At 52.8% G+C, this 22,345-nt stretch overlaps 1 protein-coding gene across 1 annotated transcript in view; it reads right to left on the bottom strand.

Annotated features, from left to right (window-relative positions):
* Positions 1 to 4,633: 4,633 nt before the first annotated feature.
* Positions 4,634 to 22,345, bottom strand: part of LOC130016460 (CAP-Gly domain-containing linker protein 1-like) — a 33,638-nt gene continuing 15,926 nt past the window's right edge. The window contains 6 exon segments of the mRNA XM_056107174.1: positions 4,634 to 4,653; positions 4,745 to 4,895; positions 5,939 to 5,993; positions 11,480 to 11,585; positions 12,130 to 12,256; positions 20,775 to 20,987. Of these exon segments, the coding sequence (XP_055963149.1) occupies positions 4,634 to 4,653; positions 4,745 to 4,895; positions 5,939 to 5,993; positions 11,480 to 11,585; positions 12,130 to 12,256; positions 20,775 to 20,987 (672 nt within the window).

Here is a 22,345-nt window from a genome sequence, read left to right as displayed (position 1 = left end):
AAAGAAGATGCTGAGATACTGGTCAATATTTAATGTTCAAATAAAAAAACAATCTGTCTGATTTGCGTTTTATTTTGCGAGGGATTGGGGGGTGGCCGTGCTTAGAGGCCCGGGGACCAAGTCTGGAGAGTCTCTGTCAAGACCAGGCCCGATCTCTCGATGCCACCCAGCCAACCTGCCAAACGGGCTCTTCCATCACCCCTTTACACCCGCTCTATCGGTGAGAAAGGACAGGCCTGAAATCAGCAACCTCTGACCCGAAACTGGATCCTCAGACACTCGGACACACTGCCTTCGCCTTCATGCTGACGTTGACTGGCTCTGACCCTCGTCTTCACTCTGTTCTGAGACTTTCACACACCTCAGGAGGGTTCAGAAGTGGCAAAGTGTGGGTTGGTGATGGAGCCCAACATATCAGGTGCCTCCGTGTGTATGCGTGTTGTGGGGGGGGGCGCTGGGTTCCATCCCGACCCTACACCCCAGAGACATCAAAAGATGGTGAAGTTCGTACCAATAACCGTGCCGAGAAACAGAACTCCAGCCCTTTAGTATAAAACAGACTCAGGAGCACAAAGTCATTCTTCCGGTCAAAATTCTTACTTTGGGTGGTGAGGGCAAAGTAGATTCACAATTCAACTCTTTTAACTATGAAAAGCAAAAGTGCAGTCGAGAGATGGGCTCAAGTGGTAGACTCATGTGGGGAACGGCTCCAGTGGCCCCAGAACCCCAAAGAGTAAACTTGAACCCCATGTCGGTGGAACAGTTTCCTTCTTTCCTCTTTTTTTTTCTGGGCCTCACCAGGCTGTGCTCAAAACTTGTTCCTGACTGCACTCAGGGGTCACTCCTGGAGGCCTTCAGGACCCTATGCCAGGCCAGGGATCAAAGCCCCATCAGCCTCAGGCAAGGCGAGTGCCCTACCAGCTGCTCTCCTAGCTCTCGGGCCCCCATGTTTGCATTGTCATCCACAGACAAACGCTTCGCGCGGGCAGGATGAACCTCTGGACCTCCGAGTCCAAGCTGCGCCTGGGAGCACGCAATCAGGCAGTTACGTGTTCTGGCTGCGAGGCTGATGCTGGTGGTGCCAGCTGGACTCACACGGAGACACGGTGGGAGGCGATGGGGAGGGGAGGAGTTACACCATCACAAAGCAGTAACAGGACACACTGGAAAAAGTCCCTTTTCCCTCGAAACCACTCAGGAGACAGAGAACCGCAAAGCACACGCTGACTCCGGCATGGGCCTTCGCTCACACCCAGAAGTGTCACACTGCTGAAACGAGGCCTCTGGCAGAGCTCACCACGGGCACCGCGGCTGGCCTGGGACGCGACTCCGGTTCCAGGCACAAGATGTTCTCAGACACAGCAAACACACAAGCCCACGGAATCCGGGACTCAGGCAGCTGATTTTTCTCCTGGTGCCACGGCAGCGGCGGTGGGGACACAGACAGGAGACTTATTACCAAGAGTGATGGCATTTTTGCCAAATCAGAGCCTAAACCGAGGACATGGAAAAACAGGATAAAATATCAGAGGGACTGCATTAGTTCATACTTCACCCTGAACAGAGACAAAGCTTGTTTGCTATAAAAGCCACAACTTCAGAAGTACTCGTGTAGGTCATTGAGAGAAAAGAAATGAGGGCTGAGCAGTGCCTGCCCAAACAGCCCCCCACTGCCACGCACTCCCACGGTCCGAAATTGCTGCCACGGCCCCCATGGGCAAGACTCCATCTTCGCGGGATGGACCCCGTGGAGAAATTAAATGGATGCAAACTCAGGTATACAGGATTCGTGACTGAAATCTCCAGACTTTTTCAGAGTTGGGATGGGCTACCTCCCCCTCCCCCATGTCCTTGTACTTCCAGAAGCCCCAGCAGCTTTTGGACATCCACACTCCAAAGCTGCCACCCAGACAAAACATCAACTCCAGTAGTACCTTCCCGACAAAAAGACTTAACTTTCTGACATCTCAAACTCTAAAACACTGATAAACCAGTAGTAGCACACCAGATTGGAGAAGGAACCAATCTCGGTTAACAAAACAAACACAGGAGGCTGAACCTATCACAACATTTTACAAGGACTCAATGTCTCCATAAGAAACAACAATTTATTGATTGGCCCGTGGTTGGAGGCCTGCCCCAAGCGCGGGGGAGAAGGCAGTTGGGAGAGAGAAGGGATCATAAGGACAGTGACAGTAAGAAACGATCACTGGGTAAGATCTGAGTGCTGAAAATCCCGTAAGGAACAGAACACGATGACCTCTCTGTGCCCGAATTGCAAACCATCACGCCCCAAAGGAGAGAGAAAGAAGAAAGGTGCCTGCCTCTAAGGCAGGGTGGAGGGGTGGCGGGAGGGAACTGGGTGGGAAACATACGCTGGTGGAGGGATAGGGGGCGGGAACATGGTGCGACTGAAACCGGATCTTGAACAGCTTTGCAATGGTGCATCCAATGAAAGGAACTTCAAGGAAATAAGTGAGGGCTGGGAGGGTCGGCCCCCTGGGGTTTGCATGGGGCGGGGGAGGCAGGTTCCACCCCGGCACCGCAGTAGTTCCCCCCATCACCGCCAGGGGTCCGTAGTGAGCGGAGCCAGGAGCAGTACCTGCGCTCCAGGTGTGCCCCGGTCCGCAATACAAAGAGAGAGAGATGAGAAGAGTGGGGTGGGCAGGGGAAGAGGCGACAAAAGCCGAAGAAAAACAAAACAAGAAAACAAAACAACAAAAAAACACCAAACTGCGGGAGAAAGGAAAACAGTCTGAAAGAGCCCGAGAGAGGGGGGCGCACCCTCTGCGCCCTCGGAGACCCGGGCAGGGCTCTGCACGGAGGCGCGCTTGCACGCGGGCGGGAGCGAGCCGGCCAAAGGGAAACAATGTTGCAGCGGGCCGGGCACCAGGCGGCGCTCGCGACACTCAGCTCGCGGCCCGCCAGCTCGCGGGCTCCCTCAGGGCTGAGCTCTGTCCCCACGTGGCACAGGTCAGCCCTGCGCATCCTCGCGCTGCCCCGCCTGCACTTGCACAAAGGGCCACGCTGAGCCCCCGCGAGGCCCCGCGAGCGGGCACCAAGAGGGACCGCTGGTTTCCCGACAAGAACCCAGAAAAATCCTTTCTGGTCTTCTCGGAGCAGGGACTGCGGGTGGGGAGCGAAGGGGGGTGGCAGGGGTGGGGAGGGCGGTGTTGCGGGAATCTGGGCTTTCTGCAATTTCTCCAGGAGGGTCCAAAGCCCCCACTCCCCACCCCGGCAGCCACTGGGTCAAAGTTCCCTCTCCCAGAGCAGTGGGGGGTGGCTCCCTCTCGGGGCGCCAAGGTTTGGAACTCGGAGCTCCACCTGGGAGCTGGAGGGCGAGGGCGAAGTGTCCTGAAATCAGGAAAAGTCGGGGCGGCCACCCCCCACCCCTCCTCGGGGCTGAAGCTGGGGGGCTCGCCCGCCCGCGCCCGCTCGCCCCAGGCACGCGGGGGTCACTCGGCCGGCCAGGGAGAGCGCGTGGGAATGAGCAGATGGAGCGGGAGCCCCCGCCCCCCACCCTCTGCCCCGAGGCGCGGGGAGGGGGGCTGCGCCCCGGCCCTTAACTCGGCAGCCCCGTTGGGCTATTCTTCGGGCCCATCCCGGGCGCTGGTTCCCAAGGAGGCCTGGACTGGCTCATGTTTTAAATGCTGAATGTCTTAGTCAAAAGTGAAGCGTCATGAAAACACAAGGGCCACCCTCTCACCGCCCACTTGGGGTCCTGGCTGACACGCCCCAGATCTGCCTCCGGGCACCATCTCAGGCCATCAACAGCCTTGATCCTGAGCCGCCCAAAGGAATCTCAAAATAGATTAGCTCCCTACAGAGATGTCTCTGGACCCTAACCATTTACAATTTTAGAATTCCAGAAGACCTCTCATGATATTCATAATAGGCAATAGAAAATAAATGATCTAGTATCTGCCTCTGGCAGGCAGGCTTGAATGGTGGTGGGGAAATTTGAAATAAGCGTGGTGAGAAGGTGTAATAGTGGTGGGATTGGTGTTGAAATATTGAATGTAATCAAATAATGTGAACAACCCTTTGAAACAACAAAAACAACAACAACAAAACCCAACAAGGGCCAGAAAAATAGTATAGGTATTTGCTTTGTACCCCACTGACCTGGGTTGGATCCCCGGCACCCCACATGGTTCCCCAAGCCGTACCAGGAGTGATTCCTGAGTGTAGAGCCAGGGGTAAGTCCTGAGCACCACGGGGTGTGGTCCCCAAACTAACAACAAAAATAAAACATAACATGGAAGCAACACAGCAAAGAAATATTACCTAATTCTCCTGGGCCCTTTCGTCCTCATCTGCTTGAGAATCAGAATTACCTTTCAGTTGAAAACAAAAAGAGTGAGTGTAGGTCTTTGAAAATGTGCCTTTTTGGGGCAGCAACAGTTCAGGAGGTAGGGGGTTAGATCTCTGGTCCCCTGAATGTCCCCTGAGCAGGGTGATCCCTGAGCAGAGCCAGCAGTAAATTCTGAGCACCGCAAGGTGTGACCCCAAAACCAAACTAACCCCCATCCCCAAAGTGCCTTTTCGCCTTGTTCTGGGCTCTTATTTTGGCGCCAGTGTTGCGGACCCAGGGACGCTACCTCGAGCCCATGCTCCAGGCAGGTGCCCAAGTTCACCCTCCTGTGCAGCCAGCTGGGGGAGGGGCGGCGGGGCAGGGGGGCTGGTGCCCCCGGAGGTGTGGGGGAGGGCGGAGAGCAGGCACCCCTCAGCGGTAGCATTTTACCTGCCCAGCTCTCGAGCTGCCTTTTGTTCTCTTTGAGTTGAAGCTCCAAGATTTTGACCTTGAGCTCCAGCTTCACCTTGTCAGATTCCAGGGACTGAACAACTGAATGCAAGGACTTGGCAGAGGCATTTTCTCCCCTGAGCAAGGAGACCTGCAACACAGGGGTGTGGCTTAGGCCCACGTGGCCGTGGCTGGGACCCCCATGTGGGCGTGGCCTGGGCTGACATGGGAGTGGCTCAAGCCGGAGTGGGCATGGCTCAGGCCAATGTGGGCGTGGTTCAGAGAGATGGGCGTGGCTCGGCCCCATGTAGGCGTGGCCCGGGCGGAGATGGGCGTGGCTCGGGTCCACGTGGGCGGGGCCGGGACTCGACCCCCATTTCTCAGCTTCTCCAGCTCTGCGTCCCTCTCCCTGAGCAAAGCACTGATAATACTGATGAATTTCTGTAGGGAAGCTTTCTCTTCATCGGAGTCTCTTATGAACTCGGATTCTCTAAAAGACCAAAGTGTTCAAAATGCCAGAAATCAACCCAGAGAGAGGCCAGTGCACAACTGCCCTAGAATGGACGCTCAACGGCTCCTAGGACTATTGTGGGGGGAGGGGCCCAGGCTTTTACATGTGCAAAATTTTAGTGAAATTTTACTGACTGTGAGGGAGAAAAAGTTTGCCTGTGTGTACATGCCAGAACCTGCATATCACTGTGTCCATGTGAATTTAAAGAAACAAGTTAATAACTTTGGGAGATGGAGAACACAAAGAAGAAAGAAAAGAAGGACTGGTTGCACCCCCAACCCCCCAAAAGAATTCTTTTAAACAGCTAATCCCAGGTTGAAGTGCGATATCTTGAATAAATTATTACCAAGCTATGACAACAATTAAAACACACACACATGCAAAGCAATTATATGAATGTCATGCAGAGCGGCTTTATGCTGGGAGTATCCATTGGTTCTCACTCATTTCAGCAACTTTCAGCAAGTTTGGAGAATGTGTTTTTGAAACCTTTCTGGGCCAGAACGGGGCAAAGATTGTTACGACTAATCCAACAGAGAATGATTTTCATCCAGACTCTGGAGAGGACCAAAGTGAGTTGCTCTTAAACAAAATGGCAATTCGCAAAAGGCCAGAACAGAAAGATGAACATGGGTTTCCAGTAGAGGATGAGAGCTCGGGGCACACGGAGCATGTGGCCTCACACCCTCGGCCAGATTCTCCTCCGGTCTGGCTGGCAGAGGAGATGGAGGACCTGGCCTGGGGAGAGAGGGCGGCAAGACAGGGAAGGAGCGAAGACACAACAGATACAACCCAACGGGTGCGTGTGTGGCTGTGTGTGTGTGTGTGAGCATTTACACCACAAAAGGACCTGTGTGGGGGAGCACAGGGCGGGGACGGACAGCCAGTCAAGACTGGGCAATGCCACAGTCTGGAAAGGACATGAGAGGGGACAGAAGTGTGGCTCCTGGGATGCATATTTGGAGAGAGACAGAGGTGCATGTGAAGTGGGGGATCTCATTAAAGTCTGGGGTCCAGGACAGCTGTGGATGTTCGTGTCAGACTTGCTGGTTCAAATCAGTTCAATATTTGTTTTAAAATTTGTTAATAGTTTTAAAATTTTTTACTCCCACAAAAAAAAAATAAAGTCATCATTTGTTCCTTTGATTCACTGAACTTTTTTTTCTTTGGGATGGATGTGAGTACACCTGGCCATGTTCAGGGTTTACCCTGGCTCTGGGCTCAGGGTACCACATGGGGTGCCAGGGATTGAACCCAGCTCAGCTGTGTACAAGACAAGATAGTACCAGTTCTACGACTTCCACGGCCCCTGAAGGAGTGACTTTCCATGGATGGCTGCATAAACATTCCTGGGACATAGGGGGGCAAGGGGAACAGAGGTGATGAGGCAGCAGAGGGAAACGGACAAGTGGTTAACTGGGCCATTTATTTTTTAAAATTTATTTATGTATTTATTTTAACCGGGGGTCACGCCCAGCGATGCACAGGGGTTACTCCTGGCTCTGCACTCAGGAATTACTCCTGGTGTTGCTCAGGTGACCATATGGGATGTTGGGAATCGAACCCGGGTCGGCCACGTGCAAAGCAAACGCCCTACCCCGCTGTGCTACCGCTCCAGCACTAAGTTGCATGCCAAGACGAGTGTCTTTAAAAACCAAACCAAAATGAAACAAAAAACTGCTTCGCCTTCTGATGGACGGTTGCCTCCTCAAGCCAGGGCACCAGTCATGATTCTGGGGGGATGTGCGCTGTGGGGAGCGCAGGGGAGGATGGGACTCTGGTGTCTGTGTGCCCCCAACTTGGGAGCTGTCTCCTGCAAATAGCACCAGGGATGAACCGACCATTTGGGACCAGCTCTGGGGGGCTGGGAGGATGAGCAGATGGAAGGAGCTGAGACGGGCGGCAACCATGGACGTGCAACAGACCCCGACAACCGTCACTCAAGAGTACAGAGGAGGGGGTCTCCCCGCAACCAGAACTCACAGTGGGGTGGGGTGGCGGGTGCGCTGTGTCACAGTAATTACAGCACAGTAGAATTCATGGGAAAAGCATTTCCCTTCCTTGTGTCCTCCATCTTCAGCAGCCTGGCAGTGGGCTGGCCTTGGGGATGCTCCTGGCTCCTTGCTGGGGGCTGGGTGGAGGGAGGGAACTCTGCCTCCTGCAAAGCCTGTGCTCCCTGCGGCCCCAGACTTCAGAGCAAAGCTCAGATATGCTTAGGCCCATCTGCCTCTTTCTTTTCTTTTGTTTTGGGGCCACACCTGGTGATGTGAGGGGCTTACTCCTGGCGTTGTGCTCAAGGATCACTCCTGGCGAGGGGAGGATCCACCTGGATGCCGGGGATCAGGGATGGACCCTGGGTTGGCCTCCAACAAGGCAAGTTCCCTGCCTGCTGTTCTATCCTGCAGCTCCCCTATTTGTCCTTTTCATTCTGACTTTCGTTTGCATTTCTGCAGCAAGTTCAAATTCTGGGCTTCTCTGCTCCACCTCAGTTCAAGATGTTTTCCATCCTGTGGAACTATGTCTTTTTCTCCTGGTACTCTGGTTGAAGTTTTTGTTCTCCTGAGTCGTAACAGTAAATGCAGAAAACGAATCTGTAACAAGATAGTTCTTTTTGTTTGGTGGCACATTTGGCGGTGTTCGGGGCTTACTCCTGGCTCTGTGCTCAGAGAGCGCTCCTGGCGGTGCTCGGGAGACCATACGGAGTGCGGGAATCACACCTGAGTCAGACAAAAAGCAAGGCAAGAGCCTTCCCGCTGTGATATCACTCCAGCCCCATAGAGTGATGAAAGTGAAAAACAACAACAACAACAATGTTTTCACATGCAAGGGAATATGTAGTTTTTAATTAAAATAACACTAGCACGTTACTCATTTTTTTATTTTATTTTATTTTGGCTTTTTGGGTCACACCCGGCGAAGCTCAGGGGTTACGCCTGGCTCTGCACTCAGGAACTACTCCTGCTGGTGCATGGGGGACCATATGGGATGCTGGGGATTGAATGTGCAAACGCCCTAGCCGTTGTACGTTGTACTATCATTCCAGCCCCTAGCATGTCATTAAAAAAAAAAGAAAGAAAAATTTGTGACAGAAAAGTGGTTATTTTCTTCCCCTTCCAGATCTGGTCACTGCAGAATTTTTGGTCGTCGCTTTTTTGGTTGGTCGTACGGTCTTCTTACTGAAGTAATAAGACTGCAGATTCTACTGCTGCCACTGGGTTCAAAAGTCTGTATTGCTAAATAATGTTTGACTTACGAATTTTTTTTGCTTCTGTTTATGGGTCCTACCTAGTTGTGCTCAGGGCTTACTCCTGCCAGTGCTTAGGGACCACATGGGACGCCGGGGATTGAGCCCAGGTCAGCCTCAGGCAAGGCTGGGCCCTCCCCGCAGTGCCATGGGTTCTGCCCCACGTTTAGACTTTTATTCCCGTCTTAGGCATCCGTTGTGCTGACTCTCCTTTCCTCTGCTCTTCCAGTACAATTGTCCAAAGGCTTTGCTTGGCAGTGTTTTAGCGCAGGGGCTGTTTCAAGAGCAGATGAATTTGTAGATTGCAATGCCAGACATCAAACCACGTGGGGCGGTGGGCGGGGTTATCGGTACTCCCACCCCCACGGTCCATGTTCCCTGACCCCAAGGTGCCGGGAACAAACTCAGGAATGTCTCGCACTTCCCCCATTGCTGCAAACAGAGGCTCTTTTCCAATAAATTAAGCCCATTTGTGTCAAACTCTTGTCCTGGGGCCCCACGGCAAAGCCAATGGGGTGAAGGGGTGAAGGTTGTTTCTGCAGCTCAGGGTCTTGGGGAGGGGGAGGGGCACTTTAAAGAGGAGTGAATCTGAGGGTTAGTTTGTTCTTTTTCTTGAGGGCCACTCCAGGTGATGCACCAGGCTTCCTCCTCCTGGCTCTGCACTCAGGGGTCACTCGCCGTGATGCTTGGGGGACCATGTGGGGTGGCAAGGATGGAACCCGGGTTGGCCGCATGCATGGCACACACTTTCCCCTGTACTGTACTATCGCTCCAGCCCCAAATTTGAGTATTTCTTAACTTAAAAAGAAGAAGGGAGACGGTAGCCCTGGCCTCCTAGCTTTGCGGCCTAGGTAAAACAATCCTTAAGCAACCGAGTAGATTTCTCTGCAAGGACAGCGCAGCCAGCGTTACCATGGAAATAGGCAGCCCAGCCAGCAGAAACCGATGCGGTCACATGCCTGATGGCATCCATCATATCAGCAGGCGGGGTTGGGCCGCTGCGTCCCACACGGCCCACAGCGTGACGCCTTTTTAAGCGAGTGACACCCTTCACTCGTGCACCCCGCCTGGAGAGCATTCCTACTGCTCGAGAGGGGCCGGGGCGGGGGCTGGCGCTGGGCCTGTCTGGGTCTGTGGAGCTCAGGAACGCTCCATGCTGAAAATGGGGATATTCTGCACCCCAGGAGAATTTTTTTTCTTTCGGCAAAAATAAACTGTCCTATTTGCCACTGTCTGTCCACTGGCCAGACTGCACCTGACTCAGGTGAAACGCCTGAAGGAAAGGCTGTCAGCTCACTCCCCAGCAGGTGGGTGCCAGGGTGGAGTCGGGAAAAGTACCTCCAGGAGCCTGGGCCAGAGCACAGCGGGGAGGGTGTTGGCCTTGCACACAGCAGACCTGGGTTCCATCCCCGGCACCAGAGAGGACCCCCCCTCAACCCCACCAGGAGTGAAACCTGAGCGCAGAGCCAGGAGTAAGCCCTGAGCACAGCCAAGTGTAGCCCCCCCCCCAAAAAAAAAGTAAAATAAAACAATGATTTAAAAGAGAGACCCTGCAAGGCCAATGCACGCAGATCCAATGTGAACAGTGTAAATAAATTCAATCAGCCTCCCATTATTGGTTATTTCAAAATACACATCCCAAACTATTGGGGGTGGGAGTGGCATACACACAGCTGTGCTAGGGGTCAGGCCCAGGGTGGCCGCACGCAAGGCAAGTGCCTTACTCACTGTAGTGTGTCTTGGCCCCACTCCTCCCAAACTACTGTTCTTACAAGGATGTTACAAATACTTCATATGAGGGTTGCATTTCTGGTTTATGCCATAAAAGGTTGCGGTGACGGTGAGACTGTCTGTGTTGGCTGAACCCCATGCGAGCTGTCACGCTGACTGTGTGCCGATCCAGTCACCGAGGGCTGGATCCATCTGTCATGCCTGAACACAACTATTTTTAACCTGCAGAGTCTAATGGGTGGTGGCGTTCGTTCGGCCCCTTTCAGTTCTCTTGATTTGTTAATTCCCATCCCCCATACTTTGCACACTAGGGTGACCCCATGAAGATTTAGGGGGTCAAATCCACATCAAAATGCTCTCAATGATTAAATGAGGCATGTTTCAGAGCTATTTATTTAGTGATGGGGGGGAGGTATTTCAGGCCTGAGCTAATTAGTCATTTAGGAGCTGGGAGATTTAATTTTAATTATGGATGAAAAATCTCCCTCCCTCCCTTTCTCTCTCCCTATCTCCATCTCCTGACAAATGGGCAGCTTTCACTTAGCAAATGGTCACCAGCAAACCTGGTTGCAGGCGGTGCCTGCTTTGGGGAGACTGCTCAGTCTCCCGTGGGAGCCACACAGTGACTCCCGATCCACTTGCAGTTCCAGAAGGATCTTTGGGTCCCCAAGGCCACCAGTCATCCCCTCAGCCACATTCGTGTCTCTACTTCGCACGGAGCTCTGCTCCTGAACGCCCACGGGGAAGGCTGCCAGCGCCCCCACAGGTGTGGGGGGATGGGAACTGTCCATTCCACTTTACGAACCTCCCATATATATTTTTAAAAAGCAGCATTGGAGCTGGAGTGGCAGTAGGGCAGGCAGGGTGCTTGCCTTGCAGGCTGCAAACGCGCGTTGGACCCCTGGCACCCCATATGGTCCCCGAGCCGGCCAGGAATGGTCCCTGAGCACTACTGGGTGTGTCCCCCCCCCAAAAAAACAAAAAAAACGCAGCAATTGCTTTCACTTTTGCTGCCTAAAATAAAGTGTTTTTTTCTCTTTTTTGGGTCACACCCAGCGATGCTCAGGGGTTACTCCTGGCTCTGCAATCAGGAATCCATCCTGGGGGTGCTCGGGGGACCACATGGGATGCCAGGGATTGAACCTGGGTCAGCCACTTGCAAGGCAAACGCCCTACCGGCTGGACTATGGCTCCGGTCCACACTGAAGTGATTTAATTAAGCAATTTCTCTCATAGGACATAAACTTACATTTCTTTCTTGAATTCTTCCATCTCTTGATTCTCTACAGTCAGACGCTCTTTCGATTTCTTCAGCTCTTCCACATTCTTCAAGTTGTTTTCTTTAAGGGATCCGACTTCGAGACCAAGAGAAAAGAAACCTGGTCAAATGCTTCTGTTTTCCAGTGGCATGGATGGGGACACAAATCAGACGTGAAGACGCAAGTTTGAATAGCAAAGGGCCGGAGACACGCGGCTCAGGGGCGTCCTGCAGCGCACCCGTGCAGGAAGCCCCGTCTGTAGGAAGCAGACCCTGAGCACTGTTGGTGGTGGCTTAAAAGACCGAAAAAGAACGGACACTAGAGGCTCCTGACAGAGACAAAGAGGACTCGGAATGAAGAATGCCCCTCCCAAGCCCTGAGTGTAATCGCTGAGTGACTAAGGATATGGTTTTTCTTTCTTTTCTTTTAGGGTCACACCCAGCAATGCACAGGGATTCCTTCTAGCTCTGCACTCAAGGAATTACACCTGGCAGTGCTCAGGGGATCATATGGGATGCCGGGGATTGAACCTGGGTCTGCCGTGTGTGAGTCAAACGCCCTCCCTGCTGTGCTATCGCTCTGGCCCAGGATATGGTTTCTCTCAAGGCTGAGGCCAGGCCTACACAGCCCTGGTCACCACCATCAACAACCTCACTCTGCAACTTCGCATTGGTGTTCCTGGCGTCCTCCAGGGAGGCCAGGGTCTCTGTCTTCTCTTGGGTCATTTGCTCCATGAGCTGCCTGGCATCTTCCGCTGTCTGCACAGCCTGGAGGGAGAAACCTCGTTGAGCCACGCTGGGGGAGCCAGGGAGGGGTTGGCCTCAGTGGCAGAGCACAGCACGAAACGCCACACAAACCTGCCACAGTGGTTCCGGGCCCCACTGGGCGCCGCTCACCCCGTGGGGAGTCGCTGGGCGAGCCTGAGATCGGTCCACAAGCTGAAAAGACCCACTACTGCTGGGCGGGAGGACCCCAGAGCCCAGACCATGGCTTGTTGAGGAAGAAGGAAGTAAGCAAGGGAGGAGGAAGGCTAAGGATAGGAAGGAGGGAGGGTGGAAACAGGGAAGAAAGGGAAAGGGAGGCGAGGGAGGGAAGAAAATGTTATCTTTTTTTTTTTTTGGCCCGCTCGAGCTAATCGATGAACAACGGGAGGACAGTGACAATGACAGTGACCCTATGGGATCCTGGAGATTGAACTCACGTAGGCCGTGTGCAAGGCAAATGCCCTTCCCACTGTACTATCACTCTGGCCCCCAAGATTTACTTTCTTGTAGTTTCTTGTCTGTGACTTTAAAAGTCTGAGGTGTTTCAATATGAAATTTAAATTGAAGAACCTCTAATCCACTAGACAGCAGTCACCAGAACTTGACGTTTGTTACATCTTGATGCGAACAAGTGGGTCATCTATCCCCTGCTGTGTCCTAGGAATTGATTCCGTTTGTTTCTGGAATGCCAGCTAAGGAGTCCTGAGTCCTGAGAGGAACTCCCGGGGGTCTCTGGGTCCTTCTGTTATGTCTGTCAGTCCTGTCTACAAATCCCACAGCCCTTCCAACTTGGCCAACAGAGAACTTTCTCCAAGCCGGGGGGGGGGGGGGGTCTGGGAGGGCGCTTCCCTGTCACCACAATCCTATAGGAGGAAAAGGGCATTTCTCAGGGCTCCTTGGTGAGAAATGCAGCTCGCTTGGCTTGGCCCAGAACTCACTCTCTTGTCCTTCCCCAGGGTCAGGGCTACTGATGTGGGCAAGTAGACAGGGAAAGGCCCTTTGCAATGAAACACAGTTTCATGGAAGAAGAATTCTAGGAAGGATCCACCTGTGGATACAGAAAGCAAAGGCCTGATAAGACCATCCACAGACCCTCAGGACATGGGCCTCCCCATGAAATTCCTCTTTTTGGACCTCCCTGGTAATCTCCTTAGCAACAGACTTTTACCCGGGAAGAAGCTCCACGTGGTGACAGGCTGGAGAACCCTATAAAGGCCACCTGGAAGAAAGGCAGGGTGCGCACATGCTGCCTGAGCCCATGTGCGGTACGTCCACGTGGCTGAGCACATGTGGTGCCTGAGCACATGTGTCGCCCGCATCTCCCCTCTTGAGATGTGTACTTTCATGCTTTCGTGTCGAATGCTGGGATGTGTGGAGGGGCTCTCTCCACCCTCGGAGAAGCCCGCGTTCTCTCTGGACGCGTTACTCTCTCTCTTACTCTCATTCCCCCGCTTATCTGCTTATCCCTTTCTCTCCCTCTCCAAAAATCCTCCAAATAAAATCTATTTGTTTCACTGCTTGTCTACTCCTGAAATTCCTTTCTGTGAGGCGAGACAAGTACCCAGTAACCCTGGGTCCCGGGTGGCACAGGCGGGTGGGGAGAAAGTGACCGTCTTTCTCCTCCCCGCTTCACTAAGTCACCCTTGGGGCCCACCGATATCACTACCATGAGAGTCCATGCCCGTGGCCAGCAGGAGGCCATGCTGGAAGGCGGACTTGGCCCAAGCACCCCTTAGAGGCTGAAAGGGCTGAAATCTCTGCAGGGCTGGGTAGGGGCTTGTGCTGCAGGCAGGGAGGGGCCGGCAATGAGAAATACCAAGATGGGCCACGTCACCAGCCCTGAGGGAGCTCAGAGGTTCAGAGGCATTGAGCACCAGCTGGAAACTGAGGCACCTCGGGGAGAGGACGGCAAAGCCAGTCACATGAGCAGGTGGTCAGCAAGGTCAGGGAAAGACCCCTGCGGCCAGCCTCGAGCCCAAGGGTCTGGGCGGAGTCGGCGAGTATGCAGGGGGCCCAAGAGGGGGGGGCAGAGGTTTGCTTTGAGGGCTCCTATCTTGTTTTCTCACTGGCCTTGTGAAGAGTTCTCTGTTTCAGAAAGACCCCAGACGGGCCCGATTAGCTGAGGCCAAGGCTAGCACGGCATCCGGGTGCTGGGGACCAATGACAGCCCCAGAATCATGCCGACACGTTCTCAGTCCCATCAGAGGGAACCGCACGGGACGTGACCGGGAGACCTGTCAGCACCAAGCCGGAACACGGCGGCGAGCACACTGACACACAGCATGCAGGGACCGAGCGTGGAAGTGGGCGAGGGCGCCCGGGTACCAACCTGCCGCTCTCGGCCCGCTCTGCATTCTCTAACTCCTGAATCTGCCGCTCAGCCACCTGGAGCTGCCGCCTGAGCTTCTCCATTCCCAATTTACCTCGGAACTGGCCTTCCGGAGCCCATCGAGCTGCAAGAGCTTCTGCTGGGTGGCCTCCAGCTGCGCCGTGGCGTCGGCCAGGGCCTGGGCTTGCTGACTACACATGGCCCGCAACCCCTCCAGGTGCTTTACCTTCGTCTCCGCCTCCTGCAGCTTGTTCAGGGCGTCCTCCATCTCCACCAGGTGCTGGTCCTGGGTCTGGTCGAGCTTGGCCCACGCGGCCTCCAGGCTGTTCTTCTGCTCCTGGGCCGTCCTGACCAGCTGCGACCTGAGCGTCTGCAGCTCAGAGGCGTGCGCTGCACGCTCAGCCGCCAGCTGGGCCTTCAGGTTCTCCACCTCCTGCTGGGACTCGAACTGCAGCCTCTCCATCTGCATCTTGAGCTCGGCCAGCTCGGCCGCCTCGGCGCCCATGCCCCGGCTCACGGACGCCTTCGGCTCGCCCATGGCCTGTTGGTGCGGGGCGATGGCCGTCTCCAGCTTGGACTTCCACAGGGCGATCACGTCCGCGTTCTCCTTGTTGGCATGGTCCAGCTTGGTCCTCAGTCACTCGCTCTCTTTGGCGAGCTTCTCGGAGGCCGACTGCAGGGCCTTTGCCTACTTCTGGTGGGAAAACAAAATTTCCATGAACTTAAAACAGGAAGGAAAAGAAGCAGACATAGAAATTTTTCTTTTGCAAACTGACTGCTTTGTTAGGGTCGGAGCTCAGGACAGCCTCACCTGTCAAGGAAAACTCTGAGAGACCAAGTCCACGCAAAAGCAAGAGGTTTATTCGAGCATGCTCGGGCTCACAGCATGAACGCAAACCGTCAGTGGCTGAGAGCCCCAAGCCTCTTCAGAGGGAACTTTTTATAGAGCAACTTCCCGCCGTCTCAGAAAAGCCAGCGCACAAATCACCCAATACCTTCGAATGATCACATTAGATGCTGCACGCAGGCAGCCAATCAGGCCTTCTCTGGCCCCATGACCTTATTTGATGAATTCCAGGGGCAACAAGAAGATGGGGGTCCTTGGTGCTATCAACAGGACGCAGCTGCAGGGCAGGATATGGGCTGGGACTTGCTTTTCTAGGGCCCAATTGTCATGGAGCTATCTTTCAGGTATTCAATTATGTAGGCTAAAAGTAACGTTCTTGCTCAAGTTCTTTTTCCAGAAAAATCAACCTGAGGACATATGTGCTTCAAACGTAAAGGAGTTGGTGCTTATAAGCATCTTTGGTTCTGTTAATTTTGGGTTAATAATATAGCAACTTCCAGTTTCTTTCCCAGACTTTATGGATTGATGGTGTCTGTACTGCATGGTGTCCCTTTATTTTCGTCTTGTCAAATAGCTATGGAGAATCACTGAAGGTATTCATTTTAGGCTACATTGGTCATGAATCTTTGCAATAATGCAATAGAGGTTTTATTTGTTTTGGGTTTTTTGCCTTTAAACCTCACCCAGTGGTTCTATTTTTTTTTTCATCTTTTATAATGTTATTTATTGAATCACCATGAGAGCAGTTACAAAGCTTTCGGGTTTAAATCTTGGTTATAAAATGAAAGACCCGTACCTTCACCAGTGCCATTCTCCACCACCAAAACCCCCAGTATACCCCCATCCCACACCCTCCCCCTACCTGTGGAGAGATGATTTTCACATTACGCTCTCTCTACTTTGATTACATTCAATATTTTGACACTGGACACACCACTATTATTTGGGATTTTACCCCAACACTCAGAGCTGCTGAAAAGGCAACAGTAGACAATTTGTTTTCTATTCCTGGTTGTAAATAACATATGATGTCGCGTGGTTGTAGTAGTGGCTGCGCGATTTTGAAATTCCACAATTTTAACAATTAAATCTGGAGGGATTTCTTGCCAAAACCTGCTCGGTTCCAAGATTTGTTCCTGAGTCTGTGGGATCATGGCCGGTAAGCAGATTGATCGGGAGCCAGAAAGGCCATTAGTGGGCGGTGACTAGGGGTCTTGCTGGGATGGGGAGGGAAGGGCTGGTCCCACCCCCATCCCGTGAGGCCCCACATGTCTCATCACTGTGGGCCCAAACCTTACTGTCCAATGGCTTCTGGAGGATGGCGGCCACCGAGCCACCAAGGGGGAGCAGGTGGAGGGACAGCACCCTTTCCTCCCTGGAATGGCCCAGCGACAGTAACCTACTGCAGGGTTCAGATGCATTTCTGCCAAAAGCCACTGGATTCCGAGATTTGTGTCTGAGTCTCTGGGATCATAGTCATTAAGCACCTTAATCAGGAGCCAGAGAGGCCGTTCATGGGCGGCGACTTGGGGTCACATTGAGACGGGGAGGAAAAGGCTGGCTCCACCCCCATCCCATGAGGCCCCACATGTCTCATCACTGTGGGCCCAAACCTGACTGTCCAATGACCTCTGGCGGATGGTGGCCACTGAGCCCCCAAGGGGGAGCAGGCGGAGGGACAGCACCCTTTCCCCCCTGGGGTGGCCCGGCAACAGTAACCTATTGTGCGAGCTGGATGCATTTCTGCCAAAAGTTGCTGAGTTTCGAGATTTGTTTCTGAGTCTCTGAGATCATGGCCGTTAAACAGCTCGATCAGGGACCAGAGAGGCCATGCCTCTAATTATATAGCTGAACTGGAGGTGGTGTGGGTGTATCTCCCACATACCTAACTTTTTCCTGTTTACTTTCTTGGTCAACTCTGCCCCAACCTTTTGGGGTCTGGCCAAACGCATGGCAGCAATTTGGGGGTACCTGGACGTCTGAAGGCGCCATCAGGCTGCTGATGCACTCGACTCACAGGTACAGACTGACCTGCTGGTGGCACCATACTCCCAACCCAGTGCTTCTTAGGGTTTACTCCTGCCTCTGCACTTAGAGATTGCTCCTGCCAGGGCACAGATGACTGGATGGGATTGCTGCGATTAAACCCAGATCGGCCACATGCAAGTACCCTACTCACTGCACTATCTCTTTAGCCCAAGATAAACACTTTTAAGAAAATGGTTTACAGGCCCAGAGCAATAGTGCAGCTGGTAGGGCATTTGCTTTGGCCAATCTGGCTTCAATCCCTGACATTCCATATAGTCTGCCCAAGCACTGTCAGGAGTGATTCCTGAGTGCAGAGCCATGAATAAGCCCTAAGACATCACCAGGGGTGGCACAAACATAAAAAAACAAAAAGAAATTGGTGTATCAGAATTCCATTGTAGAAACTGTTTGACTCATTTGACTCTATAGTTCTTCATTGCTAGCCAAAAATCTTTTCTAAATAAACCTGAGAATAATCAGTTATCACTGGCAAAAAAGAAATAATTTTATTAAAGTAGATATAGGACACTTGTTCGCTCAAGTTTTAATACTGCTTTACATAGTTTGTGAAACAAATTCAATAATGGTTATTACTAAAAATTTCAATTGATACAGATCTTTCACTTGTCAGACAGTTGATATTCTCCAGAGGAAAATACATCAAAATCATACATATAATTATAGAAGTTCTTATTATACATGTAGCCTGGATGGTACATTATTTATCACTTTTGACAGAACTAGAAAACATTCAAGTGAACAAAAATGATTCAAACTGGATGATAAACTTCTGATGGTTGAGGTCCTTCATTTAATTTTTTTGTGATAAGAAAATCCAAAAGTATTAATGTTGAATTTCTCCAGAACCAGCTTCTTGACATGCTCCTCCAGCTGGCCCCTCTCCTCCAGGCCCTTCTTACACTCGGCCACCAGGCCGCTCTTGCTCATCTGCAGCTCCTCCACCAGGGCCTGCAGCCCCACCTTGGCGACCTGCAGTGACCTGCAGTGCTTCGTTCTCTGTGCGCACCCTCTGGAGCTCCTCCTGCACCGCCCTGCCCAATTCCAGCACTTTCTCTTTCTCCGCCTCGAGGGCTTCTTGGCGGAGCCGCTCCTCCTGCCAGAGCTTCTCTGCGGCCCGCCTGGCCTCGATGACCTTCTCTTTTTCTAATTGAATCGCTTGGCTCAACAGCCAGAGCTTCCCCTGCTCTTCCCGCAGCGAAGAGTTTTTGGCCTCGGCTTCTGTTTGCTTCAGTAGCAGTGACCCTCTCTCTGACTTCAGAGAGAGCTTCTCCTTCGCCAGCAATTGATTCTCTGACCTCAGGGCCCTGCGATCCTTCGACATCAGCTCAATTTCCTCTGATGTTATTGGGTAAGTTAATGACTACAGAAACAAAAGCGGGGAAGAATGGAAACAAGAATGAGATCAAGCAGGCACAAGCAAGCCAAGCACTTAATGTGGCCTAAACACCAGAAATGAAAATGGCAGAGTAGTCTTACCTGCACACGCGTGTATACGCGCGCGCACGCACTCACACACACACGCACACACACATGCAGGATGGAGAGGCTCTGACACAGTTAGCTTCTTAGGGTCAACATAACTACCTGCCTATTTTGTGGATGGGGGCCCCACACCTGGTGATGTTCGGGTCTCGCTCAGTGTTCTGTGCTCAGGGATCACTGCTGGCAGGGCCGGAGGACCATACGGGATGCTGGGGATCAACCCTGGGTTGGCCGAGTACAAGGCTGCACCCTACCCATTCTACTATCAGCCAATTTTATTTTTGAAATGCCATCTGAAATTATTCCTGACAGCTCCCCGGAAGTTTGGACAGTTGGATCTTGACATTGGGGCATAAGATTTTTTCCCCCCACTTCAATTCTTCTATTATAAAATCCATCACTCTGTCATAGAAGGGATGCATTCAAAAACTAGTTTTCAGTACAATTCAAAGAACTACAAAAAGTATTTTGTTTTTGAACTTTGTGCAGGAGGGGAAGGGAAAAGCAACCACTACTTGCCAAACGATTTTCACAGGGACAAACAGAGGCAGGAAATGGACTTAGTCCCAAAAGTTATACACTTTATAGAAAATCCAGACTAATCCACCAAGCTTTGGAGACTGAAGCCAACAGGTTATGCTTGCCAAACACAGTAACAACAAGTCTCAAAATGGAGACATTAGTGGGCCCGCTCGAGCAAATCGATGAGCAATGGGAGGCAGTGTTTGCAGTAATTTGGGAGGGGCCCAGGGGCTCCAGGAGGAGTGGCCGCACACGGGCCAGGGTCTCCCTCACCTGCTCTCCCTGCCCGTCAGCAACGGGTTGTGCGTCTTCGTTTCTGAGTCTCAATGCACACCATAGTTTAACCGCCATGTACTTTCCAGAACTTTCTGCAGCAAGGGCTATCTTCTCTGTCCAGCTCCACAGCCATGAGCCGCAGCAGGCTACTGGCGTGCGCTGGGCAGCTGACCGCTGACGGTCAGGTTACCGGAATGGGACTGACCTGAGCATGCACACGAGGCTGCTGGCCACAGAACTGGGCCGTGCAGGTGGTCCAGAGAGGAGACGTAGCCCTGGCTCTGGTGCGTGGTGGAAAGAGGCCGGGCACCAACACACACGCGGGCCATGGCCGCCACTCAGCAGCCCTGGTTTCTTCTGATGTAAGCTCGCTTCCGTTTTCTTTCCATTGGCTTATAGATATGTATACACACACATATACATACAAGCACATATATGTATAAACTATACATGGGACCAAGCGTGGAAAACTAAAAATGTATCAAAATATGTACATATGAATTAAAATACACTTATTATATGGATATAAAGATGTACACATATGTACATGTTATGTATGTACACACATATATGTGTGTATACATTATTTTCCTTCTTGTTTTGGGGTTCACACCCGGCAGAGGTCACGGCTTCCTCCTGGGTGCTTGGGGGACCCTGGGGGATGCTGGGGATCCCCCGGTGGGTCACGTGCACAGCAAGTGCCCTCTCACTGCACTAGTTCTAGCCGCTCTATTTCTCCCCACTGAGCTTCGAACCTTAACATTTCTCTGATACACTAAAAAATGCCTTTGAGCAATCAAGTGAAAACACGAAGGCCTGAACTTACTGAGCAAGCTAAAAACAAAACGGACAACCCAAGCTGGGGTCCCTGGGCTTCTATGTGCTCTGCCGGGCGCCCCGGGAGCAACCCCCTTCCGGCTCTCACAGGCGCCAACGGGTGGAGGAAGTGTCTGAGGCTGCAGGCCGAGGCCCCCAACAGAGCCCGACCCCGAGACGGCCGCCCTGCGCCCACACACCTTGGCCTCGTCGGCTTGCGTCTTCAGCTCGGCCACCTCCCGCAGCAGGCTCCCGTTCTCCGCCTGCACCGCCTGCAGCTTCTCCGCCTGCAGCAGCAGCTTCTGCAGGGCCTGCAGCGCCTCCTCGTGCTGCGCCTGGCTCTCCGTGGTGGACTTGGCGTGCTCGGCCTGCAGAGCCTGGGGCTGGCTGCGGCTCACGTCCACCTTCTCCCCCTGCGGGGATCCGGGGGCCATCATCAGCCACAGGCCCCCTGCCTGCCCCCAGCACACACGCGCACACATGCGCGCACACACACACACACACACACAACGCACACAAACAAACATACCCGCACACACATGGCGACTCTGCTCTGCTCACCAGCACACACACACAATGTTCATGAAAATGAACTTGCACTTAGAACATAGATATTGGGGCTGAAGGGCTGGCACAGGGTCCAGGTGCCCGAGAACAGCCAGACGGTTAGACCCTGAGCCAGGAGTACCACCGAGTTTGGGGGGAGCCCCAATAAACATGGTGATCATCTGGGGGCTGGGAGAGAGAAAGCACTGAGTAACGCCACTTGGCCCCGGTCTGAATCCCGGCACTAACAGGAATATCCTGAGCACAAAGCCAGGAGTCGCCTCCAAGGACTGACAGGCATGGCACTAGTCCCCCACCACCACCACCAAAAAATATATATATATATATACACACACACACACACACACCCCAGGGCCAGAGCAATAGCCCAGCGGGGAGGGTGTTTGTCTTGCACAAGGCTGACCCGCCTTTGATCCCCAGCATCCCATAGGGGATGCACCATCAGTAGCAATTCCTGAGTGCAGAGCCAGGAGTGACCCCTGAATGTCCCCAGCTGTGACCCAAAAAGACAAAAAACAACAAGAACTACAACAAGAACAAAAAAACCCAGAAAACAAAAATAATCCACCCCAAACTCAGCTATCAATGCCCAGTGTGTATCTGCCTGGCAAACACGAGTGAGTTGTGCAAGTATGTATGTATTTGCTTGCATGTCCAAGGACACGTATGAGTCTGCACATGACAGAAGCCCATGTGTGTATACTGGGGTGTGTGCATGGCTGTGGACACACGTGTGTACACATGTTCTCGACCACACACAGATAGAATGTGATGCTGCGTGTGCTGGGCCCATGCTGCCCCGGCAAGGACGATTCCCTTGGAAACCTCCCGCAGGGTTCTGAATGGCTCCTTCAGGGCTCAGTTTCGGGTCCTGACGGGACCCCGTCAGTACTGTCTCAATGGAAAGGCCCAGTTCATCAAGGTCCAGCGCCGGAGTGATGGGACAGTGGGGAGGGCGTTTACCTTGCACGTGGCTGACCCAGGTTCAATCCCCGGAATCCCATGTAGTCCCCCAAGCTCCGCCAGGAGAAATTCCTGAGTGCAGAGCTAGGAGTAACCTCTGAGCATCACCAGGTGTGACCCAAAAAGCCAAAAAAGAAAACAAAAACAAAAACAACCAGATACTTTAGGTGTTTTGCTTTGTATGTGCCCAACCCAGGTTCAATACCCAGCATTCCACGTGGTCCCCTGAGGGCCACCAGGT

The sequence above is a fragment of the Sorex fumeus genome, unplaced genomic scaffold (genome assembly GCF_029834395.1).
Source record: "Sorex fumeus unplaced genomic scaffold, SorFum_2.1 ptg000155l, whole genome shotgun sequence".
Classification (NCBI taxonomy): domain Eukaryota; kingdom Metazoa; phylum Chordata; class Mammalia; order Eulipotyphla; family Soricidae; genus Sorex; species Sorex fumeus.
The sequence above is the reverse complement of the archived record's forward strand: the minus strand, read 5'-3'. Positions and strand labels throughout refer to the sequence as shown.